General features: G+C 55.3%; 1 protein-coding gene across 5 annotated transcripts in view; it reads left to right on the forward strand.

Moving 5' to 3' along the window:
- The window catches only part of Sorcs2 (sortilin related VPS10 domain containing receptor 2), a 417,324-nt gene that overhangs the window by 385,577 nt on the left and 10,094 nt on the right, over nucleotides 1-21,653 (forward strand). For 4 of the 5 annotated variants that reach the window (XM_074042674.1, XM_074042675.1, XM_074042678.1 and 1 more), the window contains 11 exons: nucleotides 458-549; nucleotides 1,087-1,194; nucleotides 4,958-5,078; nucleotides 6,307-6,440; nucleotides 7,159-7,287; nucleotides 10,182-10,353; nucleotides 13,785-13,971; nucleotides 15,098-15,231; nucleotides 15,951-16,098; nucleotides 17,403-17,515; nucleotides 18,555-18,680. In XM_074042674.1, the coding sequence (XP_073898775.1) occupies nucleotides 458-549; nucleotides 1,087-1,194; nucleotides 4,958-5,078; nucleotides 6,307-6,440; nucleotides 7,159-7,287; nucleotides 10,182-10,353; nucleotides 13,785-13,971; nucleotides 15,098-15,231; nucleotides 15,951-16,098; nucleotides 17,403-17,515; nucleotides 18,555-18,680 (1,464 nt within the window). The remainder of the gene's footprint in view (nucleotides 1-457; nucleotides 550-1,086; nucleotides 1,195-4,957; nucleotides 5,079-6,306; nucleotides 6,441-7,158; nucleotides 7,288-10,181; nucleotides 10,354-13,784; nucleotides 13,972-15,097; nucleotides 15,232-15,950; nucleotides 16,099-17,402; nucleotides 17,516-18,554; nucleotides 18,681-21,653) is intronic. The other variant, XM_020165343.2, reaches the window with a different exon arrangement.

Below are 21,653 nucleotides of genomic sequence, written 5' to 3' on the forward strand. Positions count from 1 at the left end.
TCCAGGGGCTCCCTGGCTGGAGGAGACAGTGACAGATGATGGCCAGAAGTGGTCAAGCTGGGCTGTGGAGCCAGAAGCAGCCCCTGGGTCAGAGGTCATCCTGGAGCAGGCTGCTGGAGCTGCTCCCCACTCCAAATTGGGGTTTTTGTCCCCTGGCGCTCATCCCGGGCGCGTCTTAAACCCACTGCGTCTTCCTGTCTTCGGGCTGGCCGAAGTTTCCCACGCAGGCAGGACGGTGCTCAGCGTCCATTCGAGGTTTTCTCCCTCACGTCCAGGGTCTGAACATTGATGCTTATTCTCTGCTCCTCCTGTGTGTGCTGAGTTGGGCAGAGGGGAGGCTTGGGGTGCAGGAGCCCTGGGCCTGGCTCTGCTGTGTCCCCAGTCTGTCATTTACCCCCTGCCCTTCCCTGAGGCCACCAGCCACCAGGCCCCCCTTCAGCACGCGCTCCGCCCACAGGTGTTTGAGGAGGAGCACCACGTGCTCTACTTGGACCACGGTGGGGTGATCGCAGCCATCAAGGACACCTCTATCCCCCTCAAGGTCCTCAAGTGAGTCTGGGGCCCGGGCAGGGCAGGCAGGTGTGGGAAGTGGGCGCAGAAGTCCCCAGAACACCTTCCCTGGGTATCCATACCTCACACCTCCCCAAGGGGGTCCTAGAGATGGACTGCTCTGCCTGTGGGAGGGAGCAAACAAGCAACAACCACAAGGCGAGGAAGGGGTAAAACAGCTTGGCCTGGGGGAGCAGGGAAGGCTTCCCAGAGAAGACAACTCAGCATCAACAGGGCTCAGCTGGTGGAGGGGTGAGACCAAGGTGACCAGACAATGGAGCCAGCAGTGTGTGTCCAGGTGAGAGTGGTTTGGCAGCTCTTTCGAAGGCTCATAGGGGACCAGAGAGCAGGATGACCTTGGGATCTGAAGAGCAGAGCTGGGGAAGCTGCCAGGAAGCCTGTATCACTTTAGTCTGAAAAAGAGCTTTATAGATTGGGAGCTTTATCCACTGAACTGTGCTGCAGGGGGCAGAAGGTCCTGGACCCAGGGCATGTTCATGCCACCCAAAGGACGCTTACGTCCCCTCTTATGCACAGGTTCAGCGTGGACGAAGGCCTCACCTGGAGCACACACAACTTCACCAGCACCTCAGTGTTCGTGGACGGGCTCCTGAGTGAGCCGGGGGACGAGACACTGGTCATGACGTGAGTGCACAGCTGGATAGCTGGCTGGCGGGGGGTGGCACAGGTCACAGCTGACCTCTGTGTGGGCTCTCAGCCTTGGAGTTCTGTGGCTGTTCAGGTTCGAACTCCTTCGTCCTTGTCCTAGGGTAGAGGCTCCTGATGCCTCCATTTTCTCCACCCTCCCAGCCAGGGTGGGTCCCAGGGTGTCCCCTGGCATTCGTGGGAGGCTAGATGAATGCCAATCTGAGCACCCCTGGCCACCAGGTGGAGCATGGAGTGCAGCCTCAGAAATCCCCCCACCAACCCGGTCCCCATCACACTCACCTCCTCAGCCAACTCCCAAACAGCACTATCTTCTCTGCTAAAAAGTAGAGAAAACTGAGGCTCAGGGGGACAGGCCTCAGCCAAGGTCAGGCAAGTAGGGCTGAGTCCAGCTCAGACTGGCGCTCCCTAGCCAGCTGTGGGCAGCAGCTGTCCTCCTGAGCAGCTGGGGCTGAGCAGAGCAAGGATGTGAGCTCAGGGGGCCCCAGAGAACAGCTCTGTCCCTCCCAGGACTCCTTCGCCCTGCCCATTCTCCAACCTGCATTTATTGGGCACCTACTGTGTGCAGATGCTGTTTGAGGTCCCAGGAGAGTGTTGATAACAGCACAGTGCAAGCTTGCATTGGGAACGTCCAATGGTGGAGAACAGGGATTTGTCCTCAGTGGGAGCCAGCATGTCTTCCCACTCCTGGCAGGAGAGATAGGGCTGGACAGGCCACTGTCTTAAATAGAAAGACACCGTCAGCAAGACCCCAAGAGTGATTCCACCCAGACCAGAGCAGGTGGGCACCAGGCTTGGTAAAAGGACCAGGGAGCGAGCCTGGACCCTCTCTGGCTCACGAGATGAGAGGGTCAGCAGTGGTCTAGATTCTTGCTGTCTTGATATCAGTCCTGTCCCAGAGGGCCCATCCTGCCCCAAGATCTGGGGCCCTTGCCCCTCACCCCTTCAAGGGTCTCATCCCTGCCAGGCTCTGAACCCGATGTGCTGCTTTGCTCGTGACCCTGACCCTTTCTGACTCAGGATGGAGTCTCTGCTGCCTCACTAACGTGTCCTGGCCTGGCGGTGCCTGGCATGCAGTAGGTGCTTGGTGAATGGTTTCAGTGAAAGCACAGCAGGCTGTCTGGTGACACTGGTGCAGGAACAAAACAACTATTCAAAGCATGAGAACCTCACTGGTGGCCCAGAGGCGAGGCCCTGCAGCTCCCCAGTGGCACTGAGGGATCTGCCCATCACAAGGGGTGTCGCCTTGTGAGGTGTGGTCCATGCCACACACTAGTGTGTGCTCAGGATTGCTCAGGGGCACTCTGGTAGCCTGACCTCCCAGTGGCCTGGGAATGACTGTGTCCACAGTCCAACAGGTGGCCTCCCTTGGAGGCTATGGTCTGAGACAGTAGGGAATGCCCCTCACCTTTTCCTGAGGTCAGAAGGAGGTCTTAGCAGAGGTGAGGAGAGGCTGCTGTGTCTGACTGTAGCCTGGTAGTGGGGGGAGAGTGGGACCCAGTCTGCTCCACCTGCAAGACTGAGTGGTTTGTGGATTGGGGTCCTCAGCAGGAGGGAACACTGGTAATACAGGGTGACACTGGCCTCACTGGGCACACAGAGCTCCAGCGAGTCAGCTGCTTCCAGGCTCAGTTTCCTCAACCGACATGGGGCACTTTCTGCCCCAAGCATGGCCTGGGCTGCATTCCATAGGTGCTTGGGGCGCCAAGCCCTTCATGCCAACTTCAAGGCAGGGCCCCAGAAACAGCCTCTTTCATCTCCCATCGCAGCCGGGCATCTTTGTCCACACCGTAATAGCAGAATTCACAGCCAGGTGCCACACCGTTTTAAGTTTTCCTGAAAGCATCAGAGCGCTTCCTACAGAGCTATTTCACAGTGCTGCGTCTTCAAACGGTTCTCCAATTCCCGTCACCACAGAAGTAATTCAAGCTGCAAAAGACGGCCCGTGCCGGCACACCGGAATGAAAGCACATTCTCTCTCTCTCTCTCTTCCCCCCTCTCTCTCTCTTTCTCTCTCTCTCTCTCCCCCCGCCACCCCCTTTCTTACACAGCTGAGAGCATTTGCTCACATGATTTCCTTGTCCTAATCTGCCCAAAGGTCACTTCCAAGCTGACCACAGTCGCCTCTCAGGTCGTTGCTCACCATTGCCCTCTGCCTTCCACCAGCTCAGTGTCAAAAGTGGCGAGGAGTCCAAAGGCACCAGGGTCTGGCTCTAGGGTAGGGAGGGGACTCCTTTTAGGACAGTGACCTGTCAAAGGCAGTGGTTTCCTGCCCAACCTCCACGACATGGCCCAGGTCCTCCTGCTCACTGTAAAGCCATCAATGGGCCCCTCCGGTCTCTTCTGTTAAGCCCAGGGCTTGACCAGATGGCAGGTATTTCACACAGCCTGAGTTGAGGCCTGGGATTCATAAAAGGCAGGACGTGAGACGCGGAGAGGGGATTGACTAGATCAGCAAGACTGGCCTCTCTTCTCTGTCCAGGCTCAGAACATAGAACACAAGGAAAACAGGCATCTAGAGGGGCCCTGCGGCCAGCAGGAAGCTGCTGGGTCAGCGCTGGCCATGTTTCCTGGGCTGAGCCCCCAGCTGCAGATCTGCCAGCCCCAGATTCCAATGCTGGCTCCTCAGGATGGCCTGTGGCACTGCCCTTGTGGTGGGTCCCTGCCTCAGTCTCAGTTTCCCTCTGTAAAATGGGAACGTTGTTGATGTATAAGGGAGAGGATGGGCCTTGGGCACACACCCACACACAGTAGGTGCTTGTGTACATCAGCAGAATGCCATCGCCTGCAGGAGAGCCAGCCAAGGTTGTGAGGATTAACTCAGGGGTCCAAGTGTCCCCTTAAAGTGTTCTCTAAGTGACACAGAAGGACAGCATTGGAAGAAAATTCTGTGTGTTGATCCTTCCAGCTGAGGGCTGTTGACCTGAGGATACGTGGTTAGTAGGACGTCCATCTGCATCACAGGCACCCTGGGCCAAGGCCTCCCCACAGCCATGGCTACCACCTAGGCCCTCAACTGGGAAAGGCATCTGTAAAAGCAGCTGGATGGGCAAACGCCAGGCTTGGGGACGTCAGTCTCGGGCCACCAGGCTGAGTGCATATAGCTTTTAAATGCTGCAGTTGCTCCTAGCAGGGCTAGCCGTCCATCTGGACCCACGGGACTGTCACTCCAACCCTTCTTATCCTGCTGCCCTGAGCTGTACGATGACTGTCCTTTCTCTGTGGACTGCCACAGAGAACTCCCTAGTTCTGCCGGGAGTGAACGCCTGAGGTCCACCGGAGAGAGCTGGGCTTCTGTGGCATGGACCCTGGCAGTGGAGGGAGGCTGGGGGAAAGGCAGGGAGAAGCCGGGCAGCGCCAGATGCAGCCCTGTCCGTGAACTGTTCTGCAGACCATAGCACAAGGCCCAGCCTGGGTGAGCGGAGCTGTGGAAGTGCCCTGGTGGTAGCTAGGAGGCCAAGGCTGCTGTCCACGCCTCGGCCCTGCTCCCATCGGTCAAGGGGAGCCATGTGTCAGTTAGACAGCCCACACCAGGGCAATCTACAAGCCACCAAGAGTGGTCAGTGTGGGGAAGCCAACGCCAGGTGGCCAGCGCCTGCTGTGGGCCTGTCCTGTCACTCTAGCCCCAATAGGTAGGGGCAGCATCGTGGGCTATGGTATGGGGACCTGAGCTGGGAAGGTGATATCTGCACAGCGGGGATGGGGCCGGTCTAAGGCGGTGTTCCGTCCCCTCTCTCCCCAGGGTCTTCGGCCACATCAGCTTCCGTTCCGACTGGGAGCTGGTCAAGGTCGACTTCCGGCCCTCCTTCCCTCGGCAGTGCAGTGAGGACGACTACAGCTCCTGGGACCTCACCAACCTCCAGGTGGGCCAGGATGCACCGGCAAGAGCCCCCACAAGCCTGCAACCCTCTCCTCCTCCAGGGACCCTTCCCAGATGCCCACTCTGGTCTGTCCACCCTCCTGGGGGATTTTCCAGCCTGCAGCTGCTCTGGACTGATGGTGTCTGGTCACACAAGGCTGCAGGTCCATCCAGAGGTCCCCTTTCCCTCCTCTTAACCCAGGGAATCCAGGGTCCAGGGCTTCTAGGCTCTTAGAAAGGCACCATGTGCACACACCATACACTACAGCGGGGCCTGCAGCCTGCCACAGACTTGTGAGATCGCACTAGGGAATAGATGGGGACTACTGACAGCCGCGTCAGTTCCCACTGTGTGGTGATGGAGGCTGGCATGCCAGTGTGGGGCCTGGAATGGTGGGTGGGCTGCTAAAGAAAAATGATCAGAAGATGACTTAATTCCAGATCAGTGCCAGGGTGGAGGGGCCGCCACAGGTTCTGGCAGTGGGAAGTTTGGGCTCAGCGGAGAGAGCATTTGTGCTAACAGCAGGAGGGTTGGAGGCTGGAAAGTCACAAGGAGGAGACATCTGGGGTGAGGGATTGTGGTTAGGCATCAGCAAGACTCCAGCTGAAGACAGGCTGGGGGACCGAACATCTCCTGGGGAAGGTGGAGGACGGGACCCATAGACATGGAGGGTGTTGCCTAAGGATGGTAGGGTTCATTCGGCCGGACTCTTTCTTGAAACTGGTTTATGAGGAAGTACATCAATGGACCAGGGAAGGTTCTGGAGCTTGCTCCAGTTTGGCTAGAGTCTCTGCCATCCCTGTGCCTGTCACTGCCACAGAGCTGCCACAGGGAGCAGGGCAGGTCAGGGCAGCTCTGAGGACTCCCAAGGACCTGCTATGAGTCCACACAGGCCCTCAGGCTGTGACTTGACACCCTGCACAGTCCTGACGCCCTCAGGGCCTGGGGGCACAAGGGAGAACTTACAAGTGCCACATGTCCAGCAGTTCTGTGACCCCTCAGGACCTAGCCAGGGCTTGTACACAGTAGGTGCGCAATGAGAGCTTGTGGGTTGGGAAGAGGAGGGTTCTTGACCTCAGACTTGCCAAGTCCCCCTCTGGGTCTCAGTTTCCCATCTGTAAACAGGGACAAGCCCTACCCCAGCTTCTGCCCAGGCAGGGTGGGCAGGACAGGCTGACAGAGAACTGGCCCCCTCCTGGGCTGGCTCCTCAGCCTAGCTTTCTTGTTACAGGGTGACCGCTGCATTATGGGCCAGCAGAGGAGTTTCCAGAAGAGAAAGCCCACGTCTTGGTGTGTCAAGGGGAAGAGCTTCACGTCTGCACTCACATCACGTGTGTGCCAGTGCCGGGACTCGGACTTCCTCTGGTGAGCTCACCTGCTGCCATGGCAGAGGCCAGTGTCCTTCCCAGCCTGGTCTCTAGTCACACAGGGCCATCCCCGCCTTATACTGTCTTAGATCCCTGTCCCTGAGCCCAGCTCACCCTTCCGAAAAGGAGCAGTAAGAACTGGGAGCTGGTTTTCTAACTGGCACAGGACCTGCTTGCAGGCAGTGGGAGGAGGGGAGGAAAGGGCAGGGCATTGCAGGGGCAGGCTGCACCCTCTCCCCAGCCCTTAGTGTCTTCTTCTTCTCTCTAGCGACATTGCCGAGCGTCACTGGTCACTCCCCTGCACAGCTCAAAAGCCTCCTCGGCTCCCAACTGCCCATTGGACAATATGGCTGAAGGCCTCTGCCCCTACCCGCCTGCCTCTCCTTGCCCTCTCCATCCTGTACAGCTCCTCTCTGTTCCCCTGCCTACTTGTCTCCTGCTCATCCTTTGAGATGTCACTTGCCTCCCCCAGGAAACCCTCCAGGCTCCTCCAAGCTCAGCTGTATCTTCCCTTTGCACCTCTCCTCACTCTGGACTGTAACCGTCACACTCTGCCCTGCGTCTGCTTAGGGACAGGCCTGTGAGTCCATCTCTGCATCCCCACAGACAGGAGCATCAAAGGCCCTTGGCCCCATGTTCCCTTGCTAGCCCCCACTCTGGCTGTGTGTGGTCCCATCTGTGCCTGTCACCTGACTGCTGTCCTTTCCTTCTCCTAGCGACTACGGGTTTGAGCGCTCACCCTCCTCAGAGTCTGCTGCCAACAAGTGTTCTGCCAACTTTTGGTTTAACCCCTTGTCCCCTCCTGAGGACTGTGCCCTGGGCCAAACCTACACCAGCAGCCTTGGGTGAGTGAAGGTGCAGCCTTATCTGCCCAACTTCTGGGGCAGAGCCAAGGGACCCCCACACCACACCTTCCGTCCCCAGCCTACAGTTCCAGGTGGTGTCAGAAAGGAAAGCCACAGCTGTGTGTGCTGTGCTCATGGGTTTGTGATGCTCCTGGGAGTCGCCGGACTCCCAGGCCATGGGTGTCCATTGAACCCCTGGGCCAGTGTCAGTGGAGAGCTGCCTTGACTTGGCTCTGAGGGGTGCACAAGGGACAGGAAAGGTCCACATGCCCCAGGCCTCACACCTGCTGCAGAGGCCAAGCCTACCCAGAGGAGCCATGCCCCTGCCCTGTCCTTCTGAGCCTCTGCACCCCAGGACATCCCCATGCACCCACACCAAGCCAGCCGTACCCCTGGTGGACGCTGGAGGTGCTCCTGGTACCTGCTCTCAGCTTAAATGGCACTTCCTTCAGGAAGTCTTTCCAGACCACCCTCTCCTGACCCCCTACTTCATAGCCCAAATCTCAGTCATTGTCACTTCACCTATTGACCTTCCTGCTGGGCTGTAAGCTCCCCACAGAGCAGGTGTTCCTTCAGTATGTGGTGTGACAAGTAAGGGCCATGTAGGAGGGGAAGTGGCACCTGTGCCCCTGTCCTCCACCAGGGGCAGAGTGCACTGCTTCTGAAGTATTAACATCAGGTAGAAATACAAGGTACATAGTGCTTCAGCTTCTGCAGGCCCTGATGTGCTCCACCTGAAGGTCCCATTTCCTCGATTCACTGAGGAAATTGCTATGGCTTCCCTGGGGGAAATGGGAGGACCAGAAATTGCTGGCTTGGGCCTCAGCAGCAAATATTCTGCCATCCATTCACTTGCTGCTCCAACTCTACCCCTCCATCCATCTACCTATGCACACATCATCTTCCACCTATTCATCCAGCCACCTACTCACCCAAGCAACCATCTGCCCATTCATCCATCACCTGGCTCTCCAACCATCCACCTATTCACCTAGCCATGTACCCATCCATCCATCCACTCACCCATCCATCCACCTGTCCATCCATCCATCCATCCACTCACCCATCCATTCACCTGTCCATTCATCCATCCATCCACTCATCCATCCATCCACCTGTCCATTCATCCATCCATCCACTCATCCATCCATCCACCTGTCCATTCATCCATCCATCCACTCATCCATCCATCCACCTGTCCATTCATCCATCCATCCATCCATCCACCTGTCCATTCATCCATCCATCCATCCATCCATCCATCCACTCACCCATCCATCCACCTGTCCATTCATCCATCCATCCGTCCATCCATCCATCCATCCACTCACCCATCCATCCACCTGTCCATCCATCCATCCATCCACTCACCCATCCATCCACCTGTCCATTCATCCATCCATCCACTCACCCATCCATCCACCTGTCCATTCATCCATCCATCCACTCATCCATCCATCCACCTGTCCATCCATCCATCCATGCATGCATCTTCTTCCCACATATCATCCAACCACCTACTCACCCAAGCAACCAACTACCCACTTATTCATCCCTCACCTAACTCTCTAGCCATCCACCTATCCACCTAGCCATGTACCCATCCATCCCTCCCTCCATCCATCCATCCATCCATCCATCCACCCATCCACCCATCCACCCATCTGACACCTGCAATACCCTCTCTAGCACATCCACCAGGACTTGGCAAGCAGGGACTCTTTTTGTGATGTGTTAGCCAGGACTTGTACCCAGTGAAAGGATTTCATTTCAAGCCCCCTGCACACTGTAGGCACAGAGGTGGTGTGGACAGGCAGCTCTTAGAAAAGTGTATTTTCTTCCAACCACTGATCACATGGTCTTTGCATGATAAACTTCTGAATGGTCACTCCGTGGCTGAGATGCCCAGAATACTCAAGCCCTGAGGTCAGGAGTGGCACCAGCCATGGAAGGCAGACACCCAAGCACTGTCCAGGAATACTGGCTTCACAGACTCAGCATACCTGTGTAGTCTCAGAGTTTCACAAGCTAGATGATGCCAGCTGTGCAGGGGCTTGCAGCGGTCTCCTAATATTTCCCCAGGGCCTATCAGGCTCTGCCCACCAGTGGCTGTTTAGCCTCATCCCACCTGCTGCCATGTCTGGGCTCCAGCCACCCACCACAGGACCTTTGCATATGATATTTCCATTGCCTGTGGTGTGCTTCCTCTCCTTGTCATCTCCCAATCTCAGCTGAAAGCACCATTCTCAGGGATGAGGCCCCCGTCCCCCCCCTTCCAGCACCGTCACAGCTGTGATTCAGCATTGATGGGGAGGTTTTGGTCAGGTCTGCCCCTCCCACTAGATGATCTGCTCCTTAAGAACTGGGCCACGTGCAGTCGCCCCCATTCCAGGGCTGAGCACAGACAGACAGTCAGTAGAGAAGGTCACGTGGATGAGTTGATGAGTCTGGAAACATCAAGTCAAGCTCTCCCAAGGGAAAAGGAAGACAGGGCCCCGAGAGGAGCAGCCGGTTTGCTCATGACCACACAGGGTCCAGGGCAAGGCCAAGGTTGGAGCCCAGTCACTCTCAGAGAGTCTGTCCTCCACGTTTCTCAGCAAGACCACAGAATTCAGACAGGCTTCTTCAATCACAGTGTCTGTTATTATTACCATTGAAATGTGAGCAGACCAAGAAAATGTCGGTTCTCTGAAGCCGATGCTGCCGTGCTACCAGTCACTCCCTCCTGAGCCTCAGTGTTCTCACCTCTGAAATGGGCAGAGCCAGCCATCAGGTGTGGGGGAGTCGATGGAGCCTCAGCGTTCAGAGCCTGGAACCATCTCTGGGGATGAGCACATCCTGCCCCTCCCGTGAAGCCTGTGTGGTGTGACCTTGGCCCTCTCTTGCCCACCCAGGTACCGGAAGGTGGTGTCCAATGTGTGTGAAGGTGGTGTGGACCTGCAGCAGAGCCCTGTGCAGCTTCAGTGTCCCCTCACACCACCCCGGGGCCTGCAGGTGAGCCTCCGTGGTGAGGCGGTGGCCGTGCGGCCCGGAGAGGACGTGCTATTTGTGGTGCGGCAGGAGCAGGTGAGTGGCCCCAGGCTGCCACCTGACACGGCAGCTCCACTTATGCACGGGGGAAGGGGACACCTCCATAGCGGCCACCTGCCCCAAAGGGCAGGAGGGACAGTGGCTGGAAGTCAGCCTCCTGGGTCCTGATCAGCATTTGAGATGACACAGACACAGACTGTGGAGGAGTGGAGGGAGAGGGAGGGCGTCAGACAGCATGGCCCCTGCACCACATGTGCGTGTGTGTGCGTGAGCGCACGCACCTGCGTTTACCCAACTGTGACGTAAAATTGATTGATTCAGTCCCGTAGGCCGCAGCAGATCTCAGCCTCTTCAGTTAATTTGGAATCCTAACAAAAGCATAAAGTTTTAAAAAACCTATTATTTACAATCACACAATCCAACATAATCCTGTGCGTATATGTGGATAGAAATATAAATGTAGTTTATGCATTCCGCACTCACAAGTATACATGTGTGTGGAATTTCCTCCCAGCCCCCCACTCTCTCTATTTTTACTTCAGAACAAGTGTTGTATTTTCTTCTGATTTTAAAAGTAATGTGTGCTCATTGTAGAATATTTCAGAAATGCATAAAAATGTAGAACATCAATATTACCAAAAATCCTGCTCCCCTGAGCAGCCCCCAATTTTTGTATTTCCTTCTAATCTTTTAAAATTAATCAGAAATAACTAATGCTCACTGTGGGAAATTAAAAAATGAAATTAGAAGAAACTTACAAATGTGCAGAAAACACTAAGGTGCAGACGGCACAGAGGGGAGCGAGGGTCACCTGTGTCCCCAGGACTCAGGCTCCTGCCCAGACTCACAGCTGGGCATTCAGACCTTCAACTACCAAATGTGAGTGTATCACACGATTATGTGTGCTTTATTTACGTGTCCTTCAAGATATGGTGCCATGGCAGATTGGTGATAATGAAGGTCCTAGTGTTGGAAAGCAGGGACTCTGTCCTTCTGCAAACAGGGAAACTGAGGCTGAGGACGCAGACCTGTGCACGCACGTCGGGCACTAAAGTGTAAACACAGCCATTTCCTTTACTCCTGGAGCACCACACACTGTGTGCTCTTGTCCACCTGCTTGATAGGTGGGGACTCGGGCTTGGACAGGCAAAGTCACTTGAAGACCCACAGTAACAAGAGGGAGAGGTGGCAATGGGCCCGAGGACTTGGGACTCAGTCTGTGGCCCCCAGATCTGAGCTCTCCCCTGCCTGTGATCCCCACCTGTCCAAGACCCCTTGTTGTTTGGGCTTGCCAGGAGATTCACACTCGAGCCGTCCAGCCTCACAGTGGGGCTGGACATCTCTGTTCACAGCAGCGTCTTGGGGTGGCAAGAGGACAAAGTCCCCTACTCAGCCTGGGGCCCCATGGACCCTCAGAGAGAACTCAGCTGAGACTCCCAAGTTCCAGGACAGACTGCCAGGAAACCTAGCCCTCTGCTGCCCCCTAGAGCCTGGAATCTGGCAATTGCTTCTCCTACCTGGAGCCTTGGCTGGTAGAGCCTTGTCAGCCCCAAAGCCAAGCTGTCCCACACCAGGGGACCGGACCCAAGACACTGCACCTGAACTGGGACCCCTACCAGGAGCTGCTCTGCAGGCATCATGGGCAGGGGTGGGGCGGTGGAAAGCGATGAGAGGATGAATCCAAAGACACTCTTGGAAGAGGGAATCCTGGGTCAGCCTAGGCCTGGGACAAGCCACCAGTTTCCTTGTGGAATGGGTGCAAGGGAGAGGAGACACACTCACACATTTGCACACCAACTCACACACTGGTCCACATGCATACACACATGTTCACCCATGTTCACACTCCCTGACACACTCACAGACACAGTTGTGTACCACACACACACATGGCCACATGCCCACTCTCATACACAGGCCAAGTTGTACAGGGAACAGCTGGATTTAGGAGTCCACATTTTGTCAGTAATGTCTGGTGGAGGACCCAGAAGGAGGCCATGTACACACAGGGTCTTCACACAGGGAGAGAATGTCTGCTGGGGGAGGGGTAGCTTCCCTACGCAGTGACCAACCTCTTCCAGAACTCACAGTTGTGTACCGTGAAGTCACAATGGATCTCACGTCTAAGTGGAAGCAGAAAACTGTACAACTTTTAGAAACAGCACCTGCAAACCCTGGCGATGCATCCAGGAGTCCTTAGATGGGTGGCGAATGTCTAACCTAGAAAGGGAACCGCTGGTAATCAGACTTCATCATGAGACCCTTTCACTCTGGGAGAGACCCTGCCAAGAAGAGGGAAAGGTGGCCGCCAGCCAATTGGAAAATGGGCAGAGATGAGGGCACAGGTCACCAGGGATGACAAGCTAGCATGGGGAAGGAAGTCCTGTGGAAGCCAGTGGGGAAACACACACTAAACCCACAGCTAGACTTCCACTTCCTGGGCTCAGCACAGAAACCCTGCCCTCCACGGAGCAGTGGGGAGCTCGAGCCCCTCCCTCCTCCCTCACCCACTCACAGGGAGGGCAGTGGCCAGGCAGCCGGCCTCCCATGCCTGAACCCCTGAGAGCCTCAGTCTTGTGACCTATAAAATTGGGAAATGGAGCACCATATACATTAGGTTCCCGGATGGCGTACAAGGGGGTGGCTTCAAACATGGCTCTGGAGGAGGACCTGGACGTGGGGGTTGTGGGGAGCTCCTTGGTTTGTGGCCGCATTGCTTCTGAGTCTGCCTGGTCTCCACACAGCCTCCTCCAGGCATTCCACATCTCCCTGTCCTCTCTTTCTACCCTGGTCATTGGATTTAGGGTCCACCCTGCTGCAGTGTGACCTCAACTTCTTCCAAACAAGGTTCCATTCAGAGGTTCTCAGTGGGCATGAATTTGGGAGGGCGCTGCTCAACCCAGCATACCGTGCTTGCGGTGAAAGCTAAATGAACACGATTTATATAAAAGCGTTCCATTAGCTTGTATGGCCTGGCAGGTGTGAACTGAGAAGATTGCTAAATGGTTAGTGGGACTTCTCTTTAGTCCTTGATCCTTCGGAAAGGCAATGGCTGAGGGGGGAGGAGAAGGGAGGGAGCAAGGAGAGAGAAGACAGAATGAGTCTACAAGCTCTTTCTTCATGATGCTGAGGGGTGACTGTCCCCTCACTCATTGCCCCCACACTAGGAGGGAAGCCGAGCTCATGATGGGATGCATGCGGTCACCGAGCCACCATCGTGGGTGATTGGCACTACAAGGAGGCACATGGTGGATGCCCCTCCCAGCAAAGCTTCACCACGGCAGGGGCTCCTTCCCTAGTGGCGTTACCAAAGCCCTCCTTGCCAGAGGGCAGACCCCAGCCTGCCCTCTGGAGTCCTCACAGTGCTCCTTTGCGGAAAGGAGGAAGAGAATGAGAGTGAGCGATCCGGTGCTGGCCCTCAGCCTCAAGGGCCACTTCTGAGTTGGCCTCATGGTCTTTCCCTGCAGGGCGACATCCTGACCACCAAGTACCAGGTGGACCTTGGGGATGGCTTCAAGGCCATGTACGTGAACCTCACGCTGACTGGTGAGCCCATCCGGCACCGTTACGAGAGCACTGGTATCTACCGTGTGTCTGTCAGGGCAGAGAACATGGCGGGACACGACGAGGCTGTGCTCTTTGTCCAGGTCAACTGTAAGTCCATTAAGCCTTTTGAGGTAGAGAGCAGACAACCTGGTCCTTGGGGAAGCACAGGTGGTCCTGGGGGCTGTAGATTCCCAGTCCTCACAATGGCAAGGCCAAAGGCACCAAGGCAGGCAGGCTGGGCTCAAACCTGCACCACTGGGGGTAGGGGTTGTGTGGTGGTGATTGTGATGGTGATGGTGGTGATGGTGATGATGGTGATGATGGCAGTGGTGTTTGTGATGATGGTGGTGACAATGGTAATGGTGGTAGTGATGGAGCTGCTGATGGTGGGGATGGTGGTGAAGATTGTGACTGTGATGGTGGTGGTGGTGGTGATGATGGTGATGGTGGTGGTGATGGTGATGATGGTGGTGATTGTGGTGGTGGTGATGGTGGTGGTGATGGAGCTGGTGATGGTGGTGGTGATAGAGCTGGTGATGGTGGTGGTGATGGTGATGATGGTGATTGTGGTGATGGTGATAGTGATGGCGTAGTGATAGAGCTGGTGATGGTGGTGATGGTGGTGATGATTGTGACTGTGATGGTGGTGGTGGTGATGATGGTGGTGGTGGTGATGGAGCTGCTGATGGTGGTGGTGATGGTGGTGGTGGTGATGATGGTGATTGTGGTGATGGTGATGGTGGTGGTGGTGATGGTGATTGTGGTGATGGTGATGGTGGTGGTGGTGATGATGGTGATTGTGGTGATGGTGATGGTGGTGGTGATTGTGGTGGTGGTGGTGGTGATGATGATAGTGGTGATGGTGGTGATTGTGACTGTAATGGTGGTGGTAATGGTGATGATGGTGATGGTGGTGGTGATGGAGCTGCTGATGGTGGTGGTGATAGAGCTGGTGATGGTGGTGGTGACGGTGATGGTGATGATAGTGATTGTGGTGATGGTGATGGTGATGGCATGGTGATAGAGCTGGTGATGGTGGTGATGGTGGTGATGGGTGATGATTGTGACTGTGATGGTGGTGGTGGTGGTGGTGGTGGTGATGGTGGTGGTGGTAATGGTATCCATGGTGGAGGTAGCAATGAAGTTGATTGTGACAGTGAGTAACAAATAAGCAGCCCCTAAAAGGTCTTGTGTCCTGCTGTCCTCTAACTCTGGCCTTTTTGGGATCCTGCAGCCCCCCTGCAGGCCCTCTACCTGGAGGTGGTCCCTGTCATTGGTGTCAACCAGGAGGTGAACCTGACAGCTGTGCTGTTGCCCCTGAACCCCAACCTCACCGTCTTCTACTGGTGGATCGGTCACAGCCTGCAGGTGTGCCCCCAAAAGTCCCCTCTTGGCCCTGCTTCCCACAGGTTTGTCCCAGGTGTGGCATAGGGGCAGGGCACTGTCCCAGGGAGCTAGCAGCAGGACGCAGTGTAGGACACACACTCCAGAGACCCTCTTGCAAACAGCAAGCCCAGGCACAGGGCTGGGAGGAGGAGGGACTGTAGGCTCAGGTGTATATGTCCTTGGGATGGGAGCTCCAGGAAGGAGCAGCAGCTCTGGGTTCAAGTCTCCCCAGAGCACTGAAGGTTGAACTCTCCGTGCCCCTCACTCACCGCCCAGAGCCTCTGGCTGCATCTACAAGGTCTGGCTTCCTGTCTCTGAGTGGCATTGTCACCCGCCATGATAAGTGTGCCCTCACTGCCACAGTTGAGGCCTGAGCAGGTGCTGCATCCTGGGATGAAAGTACCATAGCTGGGGACTGGGGAGACAATGGGATGGGATGCAAAGGCCCTGTGGGGGCCGGGAGCCTCAAAAGGTCTGATAGGAGGGTGTGTCAGCAACAGGAAGGACATGGCTCCATGACAGTTGGCAGCCCAGGTTCCCTGTCTGGCTTAGAACCAGGGTGACCAGGGGCTTCACCACCCCTCCCGGTACCACCACCACAGAGCACACCTTGTGGTTCATTGCCAAAAAGAGCAAGGGTAAGCACAGCCTCAGGGTGGCTACGGCACCAGACCAGTGCCCAGTGCCCACTGCCCTACCAGGTCCTGAGCCCTTGTGCCCCGCAGCCCCTCCTCTCCCTGGAGAACTCGGTGACGACACAGTTCGTCGATGCAGGGGACGTGCGTGTGACGGTGCAGGCCGCCTGTGGAAACTCAGTGCTGCAGGACTCCAGGGTCATCCGTGTGCTGGGTGAGTCTCCGGACCGGGTGGCTTGGCCTTGGCCTCTGTCTCCATACAGGAGTCAGGTCACACGAATGCACAACCACGATGGCCTGGTCACCCCAGAGGGCCCTGGGTGAGCCAAGAGGAGCTAGGTGAATGCAGCTCTGTTCTGGACTGCGTGGCCTTGGCAATGTCTCCCAGCCTCTCTGCCTTGGTTTCCCCACCTGTCAAATGAATACCGGGTGTCTCACGAGACACTGTACACAAATGAGGGCATTGAGAAGTGATGACATATGGTCTCCTGCAGCAAGAGTGGGGCTGGACGCCATCTCCTGCCTCCCAGGGCTTGGTCTGTCTGCTCACTCCATACCCACTGCCCACCACTCTCAGGATGACCCCTGATTGCACTTCAAAACAAGAGTCCCGTTTCAGAGCTCCTCCTGTCCCGAGCATGTCCTCATGCATCTGCACCACTGGGGCGCTTAGCCCTGGGGGGAACATTTACCATGGAAAATGTCCTAGGAGGGAGGAGACCCTGCCCACCATACCCTTGCCCTGGTCATCACCAACACACCAATAAAAACCTCTCCTTGCTTTCAGGTAAATGTTAGTGGCCTAGTATGCATGACAGGCCATTCATAGGACCCTCTGCACCCTGGAGGAGGCCACTGGCCTGATCATCACCACCTCACTATAGCACATCACTCACGATTCACCAAACTCTTGTCCCTTGGGCCCTTAGCCTGGCAGAGCCTCCACCTGCCTCAAGGGGAGAAAGCCTGAGGCTTGATGGGGGATTACAGTTCAGCTCCTCCGAGGCTCCTGCTGACTGTAGAAGAGCTCTGCATGTGGGCCCTGGAAAACGTGGAGAAGGAATCAGGCTCTGCTCTCAAGGAACTCTTAATCTGGTGGGGTGGGGAGAAAAGCCCAGTTGAAGTCCATGTATCTCTGAGGAATGAGAAGCCAATCTCACAGGGGATGTACATCTTTGTGAGTTGAGGGCCCACATCTCACAGCATAGGCTTGCCCCACACACACTCTCCCTCCCTGTTCAGTGCAGCCATCTTTGTCATGGTCATGGCCGTTGTCATCATCACAGTCATTGTAGCGCCAGTGAGTGGGCCCTGCCTAGGGAAGCCACACAGGAAGAGCTCTTGTCTAAACACAGAATCACGACCACTCTCTGACCTGCATCAGAAGACCATGGGACAATGACTGGGGGACTGGACCCAGGGTTGCCCTGAGCTGTCCAGGATGTGGGCTGCCCTCCCTGGAGGGGCCAGAGCTGCTGTCCAGGACTGACCAGCGCTCCTGTTTATGCTTCTTTCCAGACCAATTCCAGGTGGTGCCTCTGCAGTTTTCTACTGACCTGGATGCCTTCAACCCCAACACTCCCGAATGGAGGGAGGACGTGGGCCTGGTGGTCACCCGGCTGCTCTCCAAGGTGTCCAGCTCATTCGGGCCTGTGGGCCTCGGGGTACCTGGAGCAGGACAGGCTGGCGGAGGTGCTGGGCCCCACAGATGCAAGTCTCTGCCCCTAGGCCAGCTGCAGGTGCTCAGAAGCGGGGGATTGCTGCCCTGGCTGGAACACTCACAGCTGGGTGTCACCTCGAAGAGGAGGGACAGGACCTGTACCACCAAGCACTTCTAGAGCACAGCGGTGTGCATGAGTCACTGTCTACAATGGCCTGGTGTTTTACAGTCACCTTCACTTACTGACTGAATTTCTATTCTGAGCTGGACTCTGGAGGCAGAGACCCCCAGGGACCTCACAGAAAGCAGACCAAGGCAGGTCATGGGTGGGCTGGACAGGAGAACAACTGGGGCCCTTGGCCACCAGGAAGAGGAAGACCAGCCCCCTAGAGCTACCCAAGGTTGTAACAGGCCAAGACCCACCCTGACCATTCTTCCCTCATCCTGCTAATAATGCTGGTAAAATCGTCCTGGGTGCTGAAGGATGAGTAGGAGTTCACCAGATAGCAGTGCATGAAGTGGTACTCCCAGGAGACAGGGGGAACCTCCAGGAGCTATGCCTGGCAGGCTGAGGAGTTGTGTGTGTGTAGCTGGGGCTGGATCGGGGTGGGAACTAGGAAGGGGAAGGCAGTAGGTGGGAGTCAGTAAGGCCAGGTATTGGGGCTCTAGTTGGGGAGCCTGGTCTCACCCCAATGTCTGGAGGACACTAGCCAAAGGGACCTGCCCACTGCAGCCGTGGTAGGAAGAATGGGCTCAAAGAGCAGGCCTGGCCAAGGGAGGCAGTGTGGGGGCCACAAATTCAAACCCACATGGGGGCTGAGTGACAGAAATTGGCACAGGGTGCTGTGGGAATCTGGACCAGCTGCATGAATGCAGGGGACAGTGGCAATTTGCACGACAGATGACCTGACTTACATGGGCCTGAGAGGGGAAACAGGTGTTCTTGGGGTCGGCATGTGTCAGGATATGAGGAGAAGAAGAGGATTGAGGTGTCCTGTCTGTCTCCACAGGAGACCAGCATCCCTGAGGAGCTGCTGGTGACTGTGGTGAGGCCGGGGCTGCCCACCTTGGCTGACCTGTATGTGCTCCTGCCCCCGCCCAGGCCCACAAGGAAAAGGAGTCTCACTGGTGATAAGGTATGCCCTGTGGCCACTGGACACCCCGGTCCCCCACACAGCAGGGCTTAGTTGGGGTCCTTCTGACAAACAGGACAACTCCGTGGGCATCTTCTCACCATATCATAGTCTGACTTGTGGTGCTAGCCATTTACCTTGTGGCTCTGCCCTCTGGAGGTCACACAGCCTCCAGGGTCACAGAGCCAGGGCCAAGTGAGGGGGAAGGGACAGGAGCACCTTGGTGGGGAATGGTCTCACTTTGTCTCCCACATCATTGGTTGAAGCTGGTCACGTGTCCTCAACTTGACTGCAAGGAATGCTGGGAAATGTAGGCGAGCACTGATCAGGACACACCTGGTGGCAGGGCCCAGGCCAGAGCAGAGATCAGCCTCCACACAATCAATAAACGTCCTTATTACAGGACAACTGCCAACTCAAATCCCTGATGGAGGGGCAGAGATGTGGGAGGGGGAGTCAAAAGTGCTTCATAATCCCTATGCAGCCACTAGGTGGCTAATATCAAAAAGCAGACAATGCCAAGTGTTGGTGAGGAGGAATGAGAACCTCACACACTCTGGTGGGAACAGAGCTCTCTCAAAAGACCCTGATAGCCGAGAACAATTGCACAAAAACCAAAGTTGGATGCTGCCACTGTGACAAACTGGCAGCTCCTCAGCAAGGTAACACAGTGACCCCATGAGCCATGATTCCATTCCAGGACATACCCAAGAGAAACAAAGGCACATCCACACAGACACTCATGCACAAAGACTCCCATTCATCATGGCCAAAAAAGGACACAACCCAAGTGTCACCCGTACTGATGAGTGAATGAGCAAAACATGGGCCCTCTGTGCAAAGGAATGTGGCCATTCAGCCCTGAAAGGAAGTGAGGAGGAGCACGAGGACATGAGGGTCAGTGACAGAAGCCAGGCGCCAAAGGACTGCATGGCACGACTCCAGCTGTACCACAGACAGGAGTGTGATGGTGGTTGTGGGGCTGGGATCCAGGTACAGGGAGTTATGGGAGTGGATTATGAGATGCCTCTGAGAACTTGACATAGCACAGCTGTGCTCAGTGATCTATAGGCTGAGTGTGGCCCCAGCCAGAAGAGAGCAAGAGGCAAAATGCAGCACAGCCGCTTTTCCTAAGTTGTTTATGTTCGGAGAAAGAAGTAGGAACACAGGTTTCTCTTGTTACAATGTCACGCCCCTCCCCGAGAACTGCTGCTCCACCTCCTTGTTTACCACTGTATATAAAAGACTTGCTGAAGGAGGATGCAGGGGGTTTTGATGGGAATTGATTGATTGGTGGGCTGCTGAGTCATGCTAGCGATTAGAGGAAATGGGACAGTGTGAGTCTGAGCACTGAGATTTTTAAAGGGAACATGGGACAGTGCAAGTCTAAGGAAAGAGACTCTAAAGAATAGAAAAGAAGCAAGATTTTAAAGAAAGACTTTAGACATAAGGCCTTAAAGAATAAAAGAAAAGAAGAAACAAGGCTGTTGTGCATTTCCATCTGGTGCCCAACACCCCTGACCCCAACTTTATGCATGTCTGTCTGCTATCGTTTGTCCTTTCTGCATCTCCAGTCGCCCCCAGTTAGGTTGGGAGGAACGGAGCGTCAGGAAGCTCGCACCAGGGAGTGATGGCTGAAGAACGGGGGTTTCCTGTGCAGGTGACAGAACTGTCAGGAAGTTGACACTGGGGGGTGGTGCATGACCTGGGGAGCACACAGGCACCAGAGCTGTACACCTGACCGGACCCAAGCCAGCTCATGTGGAAGCGGGCAGAGACGCACACAGCAACTGGATGTGGTAGCTTGTGCCAAGGTTGGGGCCACACAGCCCCAGCGTCCCTCAGATGCTGGTCTTGCTGTGCTAGTGAGGGAAGGGGACTGGTGGCACCATCAGGAAGGCCCAGAGGCCCACAGAAGTTGGCAGTGTGTCTACACACTAAACAAGAACAGCCTGGGACAGCAGTCAGAAAGGCTGTCCCAGTTAGAAGAGCATCAGGCAATAAAATGAAATCTTCAGGGATAAATTTAACCAAGGAGATGAGAGACCTGTGTGCTGAAGCCTTAAAACACCTGTGAGAGAAAATGAAGATGACCTGATAGATGGGAAAACTGCCCAGGTTCTCAGATTAAAAGGATTGTCCAAGTGTCCATCCCACCCAAAGCGAGCAACTGGTTCAGTGTCCTGTTACAATTCCAATGGCACCTTCCATAAAAATAGGTCCCTAAACAGTCCTAAGATTCACCTGGAACCACAAAAGACCCTGAATAGCCATGGGAGGAAAAAAAAAAAAATACCAGCTTTAGTAATCAAAGCAGCGTAGAGAGCAAGGCAACAGCCTCAAGCACCTAGAAATAGTCCACGTGTCTGTGGTCAATTGACTTTCAACAAAGACACCAAGAACATGCAACAAGGAGAGGACAGTCTTGCCTACAAATGGTGTTGGGGAAATTGGATGTCCACATACAGAAGAATGTAATTGGAGCCTTATCTCAAACCATATACAAAAAATCAACCCAAGGTTGGGCATGCTGACTCGCACCTGTATTCCTAGCTACGCAGGAGGCAGAGATCAGAAGGATCTTGGTTGGAGGCCAGGCCAGGTAAAAGGTTAGTGAGACCCCATGTCAATGAATAAGCTGGATATGGTGACACACATCTGTAAAATCAGGCACAAAGGAGGGAATAGGTAGGATTGAGGTCTGAAGATGTCCCTGGGTGAAAGCAAGAGACCCTACTTGAAAAATAACTAAAGCAAAAAAAGGGCTGGGGACATGGCTCAAGTGGAAGAGCACCTGATTAGCAAGAATGAGGCCCTGAGTTCAAGCCCTAGTACTGCCAAAAAAAGAAAACTCAAAATAGATTCAAGACTTAAACATAAGACCAGAAATTGTAAAACTACTAGAAGAAAAAACATAGGGAAAATGACACATCGGTCTTGGGAAATTATAGGAGTGATCACAGGACCCAGCAATTC

This window comes from Castor canadensis, chromosome 9 (genome assembly GCF_047511655.1).
Source record: "Castor canadensis chromosome 9, mCasCan1.hap1v2, whole genome shotgun sequence".
In the NCBI taxonomy this organism is placed as follows: domain Eukaryota; kingdom Metazoa; phylum Chordata; class Mammalia; order Rodentia; family Castoridae; genus Castor; species Castor canadensis.